Below are 16364 nucleotides of genomic sequence, written 5' to 3' on the forward strand. Positions count from 1 at the left end.
TTTCAACAGAGTCCTCACACATGCATTTGTCGCTGACAATGTCCGTGTCGTCTCTGGTATAGATGGTGATATTGGAACCATCGCTGGAGTGGCCTGATGTGAAGAAGGCCCAGCGGAATCAACAGAGAAGCTGACGTGAGTAGGCCAAGTATCTTCTGGCACTCTAATACGGACACGGTCTATGTAGGCCTGTATCTTCTCCAATCTCACCTGAGGTAGACGTGCTCTCATAAGAGTTGAGTCGATCAACAGGTCTTCTCCCTGTTTAGGGTGAGGCACAGGTCTTGAATGAGCTTCAAGATTATCTTTGTGTCTGCTGTAGCTTGCTCTCTTGATTGAGCACATACCAGACCAGTCGTCCAGGCAGTTCAGCACTAGAATGTCCTCAGACACGACTGAGTCCATACACTTTGTGAACGGACGGCAACAGCGAGGCCGAACGGGAGGACTTTAAATTCGTAAGCCACTCCTTTGAAGGCAAACCGCAGGTAATTTCATTGATCTCGATGAACAGGAACGTGAAATACGCATCCTTCAAGTCAAGCGTGGTGAACCATTGGCCGCTCTAGACTGCCTGATACACGCGCTGGCGTGAGCATCTTAAACTTGAGCTCTTTTAAACATTTGTTGAGGCCGTGCAGGATCAGGATCAGCCGAAAGCTGTCATCCTTTTTTGGAACTATGAAATACGTGGAGTAGAACCCACTTAGCTGTTCTAGTAGCTCTACCTTTCTGATTGCGTCCTTGCTCAGGAGCGAGGCTATCTCCACCCAGAGCGTATCCTTCCTCACCCCATTTTCCACCGAGGTGACCCAGATGCCTCTGTAGGATGGTGGTCGGCATTGGAACTGGAGTTTGTATCCCCCCAGGACTGTGGCCAGTACCCAGGGAGACTCCACCTTCCTCTCCCAATTTGCCCTTTGGGCCTGGAAGAGACAGCCAAGGCAGATTGCGAGCACCTCAGGGGGACTTTCAGGGCCCATCTTTCTTAGCCATGTAAGGGTGGTCACGACCCCTTGTGCTTGTGCTGTCGGGGTGCAAAACGCCAGGTTCCCATTTCCCTACCCTCATACATAGTCTATCTAGCACCCAGTTTCTTTGTCCCAATTCTATGATCTGGTCCATGAGATGGCATTGAGACAGGCTAGATGACGGTAGTTGTAACTGGACACAAGTAGCCCCCAAGCTAAAGCTCTCCCCTCTGTACCACTTTGTGTTCAAGCCAAGGCTGGACAGGTAAAATTCAGTCGCCACCAAGCACTGTTCCCACACCATGCTTACAGCACTTCACCTCCAGAAATATAATGCTCTTTTTCCCCCTTGCCAAGGGGTAGAGAGACGTGTGATTTCTATAGGGAGCGACTCTCCATAAAAGCCGCCAGAGGGTGCAACCAGACCGGCTTAGGGGCCTGTCCACTGCGGCAGAGAGGATTAGGGCACAGCTCACATGGTGCCTGGCCCTGCCCCCTCTCATGAAGAAGACAGATTTTTCCCTCGCCCACTATCAGAAGAGGGCTGCTGCTGATTTTCTAGAGCCCTATCCCCCAGGCAGTGACCAATCATTTGTGCCTGCTGTTTACTGTTTGGTCCATCTGTCACTTACATGCTTCAGAAATGTGACATCTGTAAGAAGGAGGGTGAAGCCTTTGAACTTCTGTATACCCCGCAAACCCAGGCCCCATGGGGAAAAAAAACAAAGAATTCAATTTTTTTGCCCCATTCCAGACGTACTCTGCTTTCTACAGGACCTTTTGGACGATGAAAAAGCATTTTTTTCATTGTAAAGGTGTATTTGGCTGCCATCTCTCCCTGATCTGATGTTTTATGAAGGTCGGGTGTCGCCTACGTCTAATACACAACAGCTGGTATCCATCCTGGTATCTTTTTGTTATGCTTGAGGCCATTTCACAGCCGCCGTTCGAGCCGCTGGAATGCGTGGAAATTTGATTTCTCTCCTTTAAATCCACATTACTATTAGCCATTATTAGACATTACAAGTGGGTAGGAGAGCTGCACGCATTGTCAGCCCACCGCTCGTGTCTGTGCTTTGCCCCAGGCTTATCCGAGGTTACATTACAACCTAACTCCACTTTTGTGCCTGAAGTCAGTTGTGCTTATAATCGCCTCACTTTAGAGCTGTTGACCTTTCATCGACCACTCTTCTCCTCCATGGAGGAAGAACATTTCCACCTCTTTCCACCATTTCCACCTCCACCTCTACAGTTGAAGTCGGAAGTTTACATACACTTAGGTTGGTGTCATTAAAACTTGTTTTTCAACCACTCCACAAATTTCTTGACTTGTGTAGTAGGATTCAATCTTAGTCCTGTATTGATGCTTTGCCTGTTTGATGGTTCATCTGAGGGCCTAGTGGGATTTCTTATAAGCGTCCAGATTAGTGTCCCACTCCTTGAAAGCCGCAGGTCTAGCCTTTAGCCGGGTGTGGATGTTGCCTGTAATCCATGGCTTCTGGTTGGGATATGTACAGTTGAAGTTGGAAGTTTACATGCACTTAGGTTGGAGTCATTAAAACCTGTTTTTAAACCACTCCACAAATTTCTTGTTAACAAACTATAGTTTTGGCACGTCGGTTAGGACATCTACTTTGTGCATGACACAAGTAGTTTTCCAACAATTGTTTACAGACAGATTATTTCACTTATCACAATTCACTGTATCACAATTCCAGTGGGTCAGAAGTTTACATACACCAAATTGACTGTGCCCTTAAACAGCTTGGAACAGCTTCTGATGGGCTAATTGACATCATTTGAGTCATTTGGAGGTGTACCTGTGGATGTATTTCAAGGTTACCCTCAAACTCAGTGCCTCTGAGGGATCATGGGAAAATCAGAAGAAGAAAAATAAATCTAAAGAATCATCCAAGACCTCCAAAAAAAAAATTGTAGACCTCCACAAGTCTGGTTCATCCTTGGGAGCAATTTCCAAACACCTAAAGGTACAACATTCATCTGTACAAACAATAGTACCCAAGTATAAACACCATGGGACCATGCAGCTGTAATACCGCTCAGGAAGGAGACGTGTTCTGTCTCCTAGAGATGAACGTACTTTGATGTGAAAAGTGAAATTCAATCCCAGAACAACAGCAACGGACTTTGTGAAGATGCTGGAGGAAACAAGTACAACAGTATCTATATCTATAACGAATCCTGTATCGACATAACCTGAAATGCCGCTCAGCAAGGAAGAAGCCACTGCTCCAAAACTGCCATAAAAAAGCCAGACTACGGCTTGCAACTGCACATGAAGACAAAGATCGTACTTTTTGGAGAAATGTCCTCTGGTCTAATGAAACAAAAATATAACTGTTTGGCCGTAATGACCATTGTTATGTTTGGAGGAAAAAGGGGGAGGCTTGCAAGCCGAACACCACCATCCCAACCGTGAAGCATGGGGGTGGCAGCATCATGTTGTGGGGGTGCTTTGCTGTAGGAGGGACTGGTGAACTTCACAAAATAGATGGCATCATGAGGAAGGAAAATTATGTGGATATATTGAAGCAACATCTCAAGACATCAGTCAGGAAGTTAAAGCTTGGTCGCAAATGGGTCTTCCAAATGGACAATGGCCCCAAGCTACTTCCAAAGTTGTGGCAAAATGGCTTAAGGACAACAAAGTCATGGTCATGGCCATCACAAACCCCTGACCTCAATCCTATGTAAAATGTGTGGGCAGAACTGAAAAAGAGTGTGCGAGCAAGGAGGCCTACAAACCAAAATTCACCCAATTTATTGTGGGAAGCTTGTGGAAGGCTACCCGAAACGTTTTACCCAAGTTAAACAATTTAAAGGCAATGCTTCCAAATATTAATTGAGTGTATGTAAACTCCTGACCCACTGGGAATGTGATGAAAGAAATAAAAGCTGAAATAAATAATTCTCTCTACTATTATTCTGACATTTCACATTCTTAAAATAAAGTGGTGATCCTTACTGACCTAAAGACAGGAAAATTATGAAATGTCAGGAATTGTGAAAAACTGAGTTTAAATGTAGTTGGCTAAGGTGTATGTAAACTACAGACTTCAACTGTAGATGGACAGGACGAGAGCCCTACAAAAGAGCAATCAGTACTGTCACCTGGGCACCTGCCCACGCAGGGAGACCCATTTCTCTCCGGCGTTTATCCAATTGGATAGTGGAGGCATATTATAGTGGCATAGAATAGCAAGGGTTTACCACCTCCGGAGATCCCGAGGGCTCACTCCACCAGAGGTATGGCTGCATCATGGGCATTGCTCAAAGGTGTCTTTGTTCAAAAGGTCTGTAATGAGGCATGTTGGGGAACTTCATGAGGTTCTACTGACAACGGCACTGCGTAACTGCGTCACTCGTTAACGCACATGGAGCTTAGTGTCGTAACTTCTGAGCGTTGATCCTGTCTAGACTTGGCTTCGGAGAGTATATGAACACTAAGGGAGTTGTTTATATCCCCATAGTGAGGCAACGAACAAGTAATTTAAATATAACTTAAGGTTACTTACTGTAACCCCGGTTATATAATATTATGAGTGAGGTGTCTCACTGCGTCTTGCTAAAGACAAACGTACTAGAAGTGAAGATGTACTTTCTTTGTCTTATACTAAATAATGAATTCTATCATTTCCTAACACTGTTATCTAACATACTGTACAGGGGGGGGGGGGAGACACTCTTACAGGCAGTGTGCCGTCCTCCTTCCTCTTCCGGCCGTTGTTCTGTATCTGTGGCAGCATGGCCTGTTTCAACAAGATGGCCGCCTGTTCACAGTACGCCACGTCTGTGATGAAGACATCCTCTTTAGGATCTCCTCCATGCTGCTGCTCCAAGCTGACCTCTGGCAAACATACACATGTTGATGTGTTAATGAATGTGTACAAAAATATACAAAAATTATGTTTATTGTCACAGACTGTTCTCTCTGCTACTGCAAGGCAAGCGGTACCAGAGCGCCAAGTCAAGGTCCAAAAGGCTCCTTGGCAGCTTCTATCCCCTACCCATAAGACTGCTGAACAGTTAATCACATGGCTACCCAGACTAATCTGCATTGACCCTCCCCCCTTTTTTACACTGCTGCTACTCGCTGTTTATTATCTCTGCATAGTCACTTTACATGTATATTTTACCTCAACTACCCTGTACCCCCACATTTGACTCGGTACCGGTACCGGCTGTATAAAGCCTCGTTATTGTATTGTGTTACTTATTTATTTTTTACTTTAGTATGTTTAGTAAATATTTTCTTAACTCTTATTTTTCTTTAAACTGCATTGTTGGGTAAGGGCCTATATGTAAGCATTTCAGGCAAAGGTCTACTACACCTGTTGTATTCGGTGCATGTGACCAATAAAACTGGATTCAATATGACAGTGAAATGTGTTGTTTCACAGGGTCAGCCATAACAGTACGATGTCTCTGGAGCAAATTAGGGTTAAGTGCCACGATCAAGGGTACATCGACAAATGTTTCACCTTGTCAACTCGGGTATTCGAACCAGCAACCTCTCAGTTTTGGACCTAACGCTCTAACCACTGGACTACCTGTCGCCCTAATTAGTGTGCCTCATAGTAGTCATATTGGTTAGCATACTAGAGCTAACTCAGGTAATACAACACAAGTAAATGTTCACTCAGTGCATGCTGATCCCCGAAGGTGATCTTAAATTAAGTTGAGTTTACTATGGCTAGCAAGGCCAGCTGGTCTGGGGATTCATCTGAAACAATCAGAACAGAGGATGTGGAGTAGAAATGTGGAGCTAGCTGATACCTTGTCGTAGGGTCTTGGTGATAGTCTCCATGCTGTCCTCTGGTATAGATGATATAGATGCGCTAGGTTCTATAGGCTCAGGGTCTTGAGACTCTGGTAGAGGCGTCTGCATGGGGAGGATAGAAGACATCAATCAGAAACAATGGGGTTGAAAAGCTACTGTAACAGTTGATCTGATTTGTTGTTGTTATTTTTATATACGATTGTGGCCTACACTTAAGAAAATACCAATCCCAGAGAGGATAACACATGAAAGCATTAAACAACACTTATTTCCATTGTGGTCCTAGTTGTCCTTTTGCATAATTTCACTGTCAGATGAATAGAAGTAGGGCGAGAGAAGAGGTGTTTTCTAGTGTTAAATAACTGATATGATCAGAGGAACAGCAGTTCCACTCCCATCTCGGGGCCGCTCAGGGACGTGATTTCCTTTTATTCTGATAGGTCAACTGTCTTTCTTAATAGAGTCAGTTACAACAGTTCTGCTCCTTTGAGAATGGACACCAGTGGAATGAATGAATTAGACTATTTAACAAAGAGATTCTCTAAGGTGTTTTGCATTTTTTCATCTTTGCTGATGTCTACTTGACTCAGCAGTGGCTGCTGGTGCAAAATCAAAGAATAAAAGACTGATTGAATGGCGCAGGTGGCTGCCGTTTTAAGGGCTCTTAACCAATTGTGCTATTGTGTGTATGTTTTCACGTTATTTGTAACTTATTTGGAACATAATGTTTCTGCCACCGTCTCTTATGACAGAAAATAGCCTCTGGATATCAGGACAGCGATTACTCACCTCATACTGGACAAAGATTTATTCTTTAACAAGTCGGACGCAAAGGATTGACTTCAGACAACCGACAAGGCCAACATCCCCATCATTCGCAGGAGAAAGAGACTGAGATATCAGGGACGTAGGTCGGGGTGCCTTTGTAAGGATCCAACGGCTAGTGGGTTAATCTACCATCAGTCCTATTAGCCAATAGGAAAATAAAATAGACGAGCTACGATCACAAATATCCTACCAACGGGACATTAAAAACTGTAATATCTTATTTTTCATCAAGTCGTGGATGAACGACGACATGGATAAAATACAGCTGGCCGGTTTTACGCTGTATTGACAAGATAGAACAGCTGCCTCCGGTAAGACAAGGGGTGGCGGTCTGTGTATATTTGTAAACAACAGCTGGTACACGAAATCTAACATTAAGAAAGTCTCAAGGTTATGCTCGCCTGAGGTAGAGTATATCATGATAAGCTGTAGACCACACTATTTACCAAGAAGGTTTTCCACTTTATTTTTCGTTGCTGTCTATTTACCACCCCAAACCGATGCTGGCACTAAGTCCCCACTCACTGAGCTGTATAAGGCCATAAGCAAACAGGAAAATGCTCACCTAGAGGCGGCGCTCCTAGTGGCCGGGGACTTTAATGCAGGGAAACTTAATCCGTTTTACCTCATTTCCACCAGCATGTAAAACGTGCAACCAGAAGAAAAAAAACTCTAGAGACACGTACAAAGCTCTCCCTCACCCTCCATCTGACAGATCTGACCAAAATTATATTCTCCTGATTCCTGCTTACAAGTAAAAACCAAATCAGGAAGCACCAGTGACTCGGTCAATAAAGAAGTGGTCAGATGACAAAGATGCTAAGCTACAAGAATGTTTTGCTAGCACAGAGTGGAATATGTTCTGGCATTCTTCCAATGGCATTGAGGAGTACATCACATCAGTCACAGGCTTCATCAATAAGTGAATCGATGATATCGTCCCCACAGTGACCATATGTACATACCCCAACCAGATGCCATGGATTACAGGCAACATCCGCACCGAGCGAATGGGTAGAGCTGCCGCTTTCAAGGAGCGGGACTCTAACCCGGAGGCTTAAAAGAAATTCCACTATGCCCTCAGACAAACCATCAAGCAGGCAAAGCGTCAATACAGGACTAAGATTGAACCGTGCTACACTGGCTACGATGCTCATCGGGTGTGGCAGGACTTGCAAACTATTACAGACTACAAAGAGAAGCAGAGCCGCGAGCTGTCCAGTGACACAAGCTTACCAGATGAGCTAAATTACTTCTATGCTCACTTCGAGGCAAGCACCACTGAAGCATGCGGACAACTGTGTGATTACGCTCTCTAGAGCCAATGTGAGAAATACCTTTAAACATGTCAACATTCACAAGGCCGCAGGGCCAGATGGATTACCGTGACGTGTACTCTGAGCATACGCTGACCAATTGACAAGTGTCTTCACTAACATTTTCAACCTGTGCCTGACTGAGTCTGTAATACCAACATGTTTCAAGCAGACCACCATAGTCCCTGTGCCCAAGAACACCAAGGTAACCTGCCTAAATGACTACCAACCCGTAGCACGTCTGGAGCCATTAAGTGCTTTAAAAGGCTGTTCATGGCTCACATCAACACCATTATCCCATTATCCCATAAACTCTAGACCCTCTCCAATTTGAATACCGCCCCAACAGATCTGCAGATGCAATCTCTACTGCACTCCACACTGCCCTTTCCCACCTGGACAAAAGCAACACCTATGTGAGAATGCTATTCATTGACTACAGCTCAGCGTTCAACACAATAGTGTCCTCAAAGCTCATCAATAAACTAAGCACCCTGGGACTAAACACCTGCCCACTGCAACTGGATCCTGGATTTCCTGACGGGCCACCCCCAGGTGGTAAGGGTAGGTAACAACACATCTGCCACGCTGTTCCTCAACAAGGGGGCCTCTCAGTGGTGCGTGCTCAGCCCCCTCCTGTACTCCCTGTTCAGCCATGACTGTATGGCCAGGCACGACGCCAACACCATCATTAAGTTTTCAGACGACACAACAGCGGTAGGCCTGATCACCGACAACGACGAGACAGCCTATAGGGAGGAGGTCAGAGACCTGGCCATGTGGTGCAAGGACAACAACCTCTCTCTCAATGTGACCAAGACAAAGGAGATGATTGTGGACTACAGGAAAAGGAGGACCGAGCACGCCCCCATTCTCATCGACGGAGCTGTAGTGGAGCAGGTTGAGAGCTTCAAGGTCCTTGGCGTCCACATCACCAACAAACTAACATGGTCCAAGCCAGAGGTGTGGACTCGAGTCACATGACTTGGATTCGAATCACAAATATAATGTCTTGCAACTCGACTTTGACTTTAACACCAATGACTCGTGACTTGACATGGACTTGAGCCTTATGACTAGACCTGACTTGATACCCTCCCCATGCCTAAATATGAAAAATGATGCTATTAAAAAAAGTGTGCAGCGCATCAACTCTTCATTTAACTGATTACAGTTTGAATCGGACAGCAGCCAATCAAATTGTGCGTGGTCGGTGGGTGAATGATGGAGCCCTTGGAACGATACCCAAAATTATTATTTTCGGATATAAAGACGACGCTGTATCAACAACAAACGGATTGCAACTTGCAAAACATGCAGAAAGAAAATTACAGATGGAGGAGCAACAATTTCCAACTTTGTTCGACATTTGAAGTTGCACAAAGAACGATAAGTCGTGGCTAATATAGCCGACAGCTATCCATCACACGAGGTTGTGTGTGTGTAACTTGTTTCATGAGTTTCTTTTTGCTGGCTTGTGATGTCTGGAGCCTGTATTGTTATGTGTGCTCCTCACTGCTTGCCTAGATTAGACTTGCAGATTGACTCGCCACCACGCTGTTTGGAGCTGGAAAAGATCAAATGAGCACATTTGTGGCATAGTGCCTCCTAGAATGGTTATCTACTCTTCCTAAACTGCTGATTACAGCGAGTGCTTGAACCTCTGATTGTGTTTATGCTTCACACAAATCCCACCATTCCCCTCTCTGCTGTCCTCCGCAGTTTTCTCCATTGATAATGAATGGAGAATGTCGGCTTATTTCATCTGAGGCACCGCATGCAGATACAGTTTTCCAGATAGAAATGCAATATATAGATCTGTACTCCATTCTCTATTCTACACGGCAAAGGCTGTTGTAGGAGATGTACTTCTATGCAACCCGCCTACCACGCCTCTCCCGATGTCACAGAGGGGGTGGGTCTTTCTGATAGCTACCCATGTATTTCCATGGAAATATAACGTTTATTTGAAAAGTAATAAATATATAGATATTTTTAAAAGCATACATGATTTGCGTAAATGTAATATGCTATTACTCTTGTTAAACATATGAAATGGTATTACATTTGGTGAAGAGCACATTATGACTTGTTTAGGACTCAAAACTCAAAGTTTAGGACTTGACTTGACTTGATGGTCTTGACTTGAGCCTTGACTCGGACTTGCCTGTCTTGACTTGGGACTTGACTTGGGACTTGAGTGCTAAGACTTGAGACTTACTTGTGACTTGTAAAACAATGACTTGGTCCCACCTCTGGTCCAAGCACGCCAGGACAGTCATGAAGAGGGCATGACAAAACCTATTCCCTCTCAGGAGACTGTTCTACATCTGCACCATCGAGTTGCATCACTGCCTGGTATGGCAACTGCTCGGCTTCCGACTGCAAGGCACTTACAGAGGGTAATGCGTACGGCTCTGTACATCACTGGGGCCAAGCTTCCTGCCATCCAGGACCTTTATACCAGGTGGTGTCAGAGGAAGGCCCTAAACATGTTCAAAGGCTCCAGCCATCCAAGTCATAGACTGTTCTCTCTGTTTCCACAGTGGTATCGAAGCGCCAAGTCTAGATCCAAAAGGCTTCTTAATTTAACAGCTTCTACCCCCAAGCCATAAGACTCCTGAACAGCTAATCAAATGGCTACCCAGACTATTTGCATGCCCCCCCCCCAACCTGCTGCTACTCTCTAATTATTATCTATGCATATTCACTTTAACTCTACCTACATGTACATATTACCTCAATGACCTCAACTAACCGGTGGCCCCACACATTGACTCTGTACCGGTACCTCCTGTAGAAAGCCTCGCTACTGTTATTTTACTGCTGTTCTTTAACTATTTGTTGTTTACATTTTATTTCTTTTTTTGCTTAACACGTATTTTTCTTTAAACTGCATCATTGGTTACGGGCTTGTAAGTAAGCAATTCACCTGTTGTATTCGACAAATACGATTTGATTTGAAAGAATACATCGAATTTGATGTGTGTATTTGTTTTGTTTCAGCTGCTTGTACAGGAAATCCATCATGTTATCACAGGAAACAGAAACATGTTAGCACAGGAAACAGAAAAGCTGCGGTTTGATTGCACCTTGATTGAACAGAGCCAGTACCCCCCCCCCCCCCACCCCCCAAAAATGTGTCACATAGTCACACAGCCTCCAGGCTGTACCATATTAGTGTGAAAGTAAGTCGTCAGTCTGACCTGAGCGATGGAAGAGGGTGATGAGCTAAAGACGTCCCTGACGTCGCGCGGCGGGGGTTTGCTCCTCTTCCTCAGGGACAGGGTGTAGGAATCAAGCCTCCTCTGGACGGCTGCTGCCTGCGTACGGGTCAGAGTGGACAGTAGGATGGCCTGGTCAACATCCTGGTCTTCCCTGTCCTGTTCCCGGTCTCTGTCTCTGTCTGGTCTCTGCTGCTGCTGTCTTATCAGAGTGGACAGACCTGCATCCTGGAGCCACTGCTCCTCTTGCTCTCCCTCTGAAACACATAACAGCTTCATGACAGAGACGATACATACGGCATGCTTCTGTACGCGTGTGTGCTTGCCTGTTTGCATCTGTGTGTGCATACGTGCTTGCATGCATGCTCATGTGACTGTCCATATTATACTACAACTTGCAGCTCCACGTATAACACATGTACCGTCTGAGGAATGAAGAAACTGTATTTTTTAGAGGGAGTACGTTGCAGTATTGCACATAATATTGTCGCTCCATGTATAGCAGACACACATGGTTCAACAGAACACAACTCGCTACAAAAACAACAGGCAACCAAATAACAACCAATTTTCATTGTTTACATCATAACAATAGGCCTATGGAGGTAATTAATTGACTGACTGACACTAGTCCTGTGTCTCTGTGCTTACCTTCAGAGTGTCTGGAGTCTCGACTGGCGCTGTCAGTGTCAAGGTCAATGTAACCGCTATCTTGGCTGCGTATGGTCTCCACCTCACTCCAGAAGGAGTCCAGGCACAGTTTGTCAGGGTGCTGTTGTTGTGGTTCCTGGTGGGACGCTGTACATTTGTCCTGTGTGTGTTCAGCTGCAGCTTGGTCCTGGTAGCTTGGCCTGGCCCAAGGCTTACCGTTCATCTCGGAGGGACTGGGGCTCCTGACAACCAGATAGACGGGAAGAAACAATAATAACATATCAGAAGATAAACAGAGAAAGGAGAATAAAATGTGAGAGAGAGACAGGGAGGATCCAGATTCCAGAGAGATGGAGAGATAAAAAAAAACTGGAGGAGGGGTGCATGGAGGGAGGGAAGGAAGTAGAAGAGGGAGCGTGGACTGGACACAAAGACTCAGATTTCCATTGTTCTCAAGAATAGTCCCGCAGGCGTGATACTGTGTGGGACACCTAGATGTCGCTGTGGCACTCTTTCCAACCAAGCTTTTCTCTCATTTAGATCAATTCATCCACTGATTGTGATGGCATAATGTGTATCAATATGAATTCCAGATACAGATACAAGAGTTGCATAGTGTACTAAGCATGGTTGACATAATTAAAGCCTAGACAATAAAATATATTAGTCTTACCCCCCCCTGTATATATTTTGGGGCCTCTTGGACCCAGCCCCTGACTCACACAATTGACCAGTCAAAAATATTATGCTGTTTTTATCTTATTTATTAAATCAGTTACCCACTCAAGGCAGCCCCCCCCCCCCCTCAGTTACCCACTTGTTCCCCCTACCTCCTCTCTACAGCATCAGGAGCAGGCCGTCTACATTCATTGAGCTTTCTACATTCATTGAGAGAGCGCTCCTGAATATTCCTGTGATTGACAGTTGCAGTAAATAATTGGACATACCTACTCATTCCAGGGTTTTTATTTATTTATTTATACTATTTTTTACCTTTTAGAATAATAGTGAAATAACACATATGGAATCATGCAATAACCAAAAAAAGTGTTATAAAAAACATTTTGATTTGTTTATTTAAAAATCTTCAAAGTAGCCACCCTTTTTGCATTGATGACAATCACCCATTTTCAACGATTATTATTATTATTTTCTTGCTGCCTCTTGGGTCCCTCCGGGCCTGTTCCAAGGCGTTTCAGCCCCGGTAAGCCCATGCATTAACCTGGCCCTGTATACAGGGGAGGATTGACTGGTGTTGCCAGTTTCTGTGACCCTTTAAAAAGCTTCTTAGAATCATTTTGAAATAAACAGATAATCCCTTGATATCCAAGAACAGGCTCACCGTTCTTACAACAGGATATTTCGCAAGTTGTCCCAAAGAAAGACCCAAAACCGTCCCAAAACTAATGGATAAAAAATACAAATTTTCATTTTGTGGACAATTTCTGATTCCATCATTCTTCTTCTTCTTTTTTTGCATCCTACACTATTTCTCTGGCATACAATAGAAAGGTTAAGTTCCTCAAATCACAACAGAGAACAAATCATTTTAATTTAAAAAGTGTATCTGGTATTTTCCCTCACAACATTGTAAGCCTGACTATTAATGCTCAGATACCCTTCCACACAAAATCATATGAACAGAATCAGGCCTGCTCTTACCACAGAACATCTGCAGTACACACACAGCCCATTCCCTCTCCATCTGTGCCATCCTAAAATAGGCTGAACCTGCCACAACCTGTGGAACGCGCACAGCATATGATGCCCCACAGAACTAAGTCCTACAGACAAAATAGGCTAACATCATCAGCAACAAACACATTCTGCTTCCACAGTCAGTCAGCCAACCATAAGGAAACTACTGTTGATTAATTGAAACCCGTGTTGATAGTGAGACAGTACTGTGCCATGGAGTGGGTATATAGTATGCAAAAGTGCCCCATTACTCAAGAATTGACATCATGATTTACTCAAAGTCTGAGTAAAGCCTGTGATCTCAAGCTAAGATTCTACCCTAACTGAGCAGGCGGCAGCTCCAGAAACATACATACCCGTTGGTAACTTGGGAGCTTGATTTGGATCTCAAACTACTGAGGGGGCTGCAGGTCAGTCGGAGCCTGAGTCTGTTTAGCGGCGTGTGAGGTAGAAACTGCCTGGAAGAGTTGGACATAGGAGCAAGCCTGCTCACTACTTCCTTTCTGCCTCCCATGTCCTCCCACTCAACAAATGTCTCCAACAGCAGAATCAACTGGCTTTTACCAGCCTTCGAATAGGATAGCAATCCATCTTCAGTTTCCGCTAGGAATCAAAAATTGGTCAGTGCTCCAGGGCTTTTGCTGGCCAAGTGCATGTAGAGTTAGAGGTATGTGGGGTGACTGAAAGAGGAATGTGTGAACGATGGTGGCTACGCCTCCACGCCACATCAGTCATCAAACCTAGCTAGCTGTCCCCTCCCTCTGGACACACCCTAACCCTGTAGTCCTGGTTCCTATACTGCCACACATCCAGAGCCAAAGTGGATTAGCAACACCCCCGCCCACAAAGCACACACACACACAACTTTCACAGAAACACACATTGCAGCTCCCTCCAGTCGAAGTCCAAAACAAACCCTCATCACAAATCAACTCTTAACTAAGACAATGTCAGTGCACCAAAACTGATAGGTTATTGATAACAGAAACGTTGACATTTCTCAAGATAATTAGGCCCAAGGTGGGAAATGCTGGTATATTTTGGCATTGGCTCGTATAATATATATTCTTACCTGGTTCCCCAGAGCATTTGAGAGCATTAAAAAGCATATGTGTGTGTGTGTGTGTGTGTGTGTGTGTGTGTGTGTGTGTGTGTGTGTGTGTGTGTGTGTGTGTGTGTGTGTGTGTGTGTGTGTGTGTGTGTGTGTGTGTGTGTGTGTGTGTGAGAGAGTGTCAGCTCTGGAAGAGAGAACCTCAATGCTGGAGTGGTGGAAGCAGGATTGGGTACCTTGTTTTCTGTGATTTATCTTCATTCCTTATTTATTTTCTGAAAAACATTTGGCTGCAACTGTTGGACCAAAAAGTGAATTCCCCCACCCTGATTAGACCTACCAAGATCAGACACTAGTAGCCCTTTAACTGCCACTAAATTGATGCATAAAAATCGAATCTTTCCTTTTTACCATCCACATTCACACAGACCATAAATTGGTTTGCTGTGGCAGATATGGCAAACTGCTAAGACTAAAATGTAAATGTCATGTAATTGCGTATTCACAAAACTCAATCCAATAGATCAACATGAGGAAGATAGCTGTAGTGACATCGTCATTCCCTGAAGGTCCCTGGTTATTAATAGTCTCCATACCTGTGTACGGTGACATAGTTGAGAAAGCCAGGTGAACAGGCCTGCCAGCATTATCTGCTAATGAACCTCATCCTCCCTATCTCATCTACTCTCTTTCACTCTCTCTCCCTCTTTCACTTTCTCCCCTCCCGACAACACTATTTTTTCAGGAGATGATGTCAACAGCTACATCAGGTGAAAGGGGGGGGGGGGGTCGTGTTGTTTTGAGACTATCAAAAACAGACTAGCTTGATATCAAAATTCTCCTCATTGTATGTGAAATGTAAGCTTGACATTATCTTCAAAATTGATATCAGATAAATGCTTACAGCAGTGTAAGCAGTTTAGGCTGATAATGCTTACATTTTGATTCAACATTTAATGAACCTTACAGCCTATTGTATGGAAGCAGGAAAGTGGTGACACAAGTAGCATATTACATATGCTTTCATAATCAGGTCACCCATTAGAGTAGTTTCTTGAAAGGTATGAAAATGGCTATTATTAGGCTTTGTTTTTTGTTGTTGTCAGAAAACCAGTCTTGAAGCATTTGAAAATAAATACAATCAGCTCAGAGCAGAACTATCCGTAGGAAGTCCCGCACAATGTTTACAACCACAGGAATATTCCCATGAGATTTCAGTGAACCTGGTAAGTGAAAGAGATCGGTAGCGAGCTTGCTACCTCTATGCTAATGTTAGTTAGGTATAGAGCTACCGCATGTAGCTCACGTCTTCCATCTAAATAACACAGATAAAACGAACCAAATGTAAACATGTCTGCCAGCTGTTGGTAGCTAACTGCTGATGTTGTCATAGATAACACAAGCCTATGGAAAATAGTCATTTTCAAGGTGTTTGTGGGGACTGCGTGTTGCGGTAATTCGGTGGCTCTGGGGCAGTTTGCTGTATGGCCTGCCGAGTGGAGGATAAAACTGAAATGCGATGCTTTGGCTATGGATCTGATCGCCAATCCCTCGGCTTTCTTTGGAGGGGTTTGATTGTGAATTTTGATCCATGGGAAAGTTTATTTTTGGATCTTCTTGTTGAAGAGGCAGCAGATCACGTTAGCTTGCTAGAGCTAGCTATCCTCTTCCTCCATTTCTGAATGCATTTGTGGCTATTTCTTGCAATACACTGTAAGTGAGATAGATTTTGTTTGTGTACTGCCACATGTCGATATCATCGCTAAGTTTGTCACCGGTATGGACTAGTAACTATCCTTAACCTAGCCAGTTAGACAGTGATAG

The 16364-nt window shown here is 44.4% G+C and overlaps 1 protein-coding gene across 4 annotated transcripts in view; it reads right to left on the reverse strand.

The window, feature by feature from the left end:
• Positions 1-16364, reverse strand: part of LOC124021111 (rho GTPase-activating protein 40-like) — a 39732-nt gene that overhangs the window by 13705 nt on the left and 9663 nt on the right. For 3 of the 4 annotated variants that reach the window (XM_046336466.1, XM_046336455.1, XM_046336449.1), the window contains exons 2-5: positions 11792-12033; positions 11123-11397; positions 5769-5874; positions 4682-4839 (exon numbers count right to left, since the gene is read on the reverse strand). In XM_046336466.1, the coding sequence (XP_046192422.1) occupies positions 4682-4839; positions 5769-5874; positions 11123-11397; positions 11792-12014 (762 nt within the window). In that variant the 5' untranslated portion in view covers positions 12015-12033. Of the gene's footprint in view, positions 1-4681; positions 4840-5768; positions 5875-11122; positions 11398-11791; positions 12034-13845; positions 14098-16364 lie in introns of those variants that run through there. The other variant, XM_046336441.1, reaches the window with a different exon arrangement.

Source organism: Oncorhynchus gorbuscha, linkage group LG03 (assembly GCF_021184085.1).
Source record: "Oncorhynchus gorbuscha isolate QuinsamMale2020 ecotype Even-year linkage group LG03, OgorEven_v1.0, whole genome shotgun sequence".
NCBI lineage: Eukaryota > Metazoa > Chordata > Actinopteri > Salmoniformes > Salmonidae > Oncorhynchus > Oncorhynchus gorbuscha.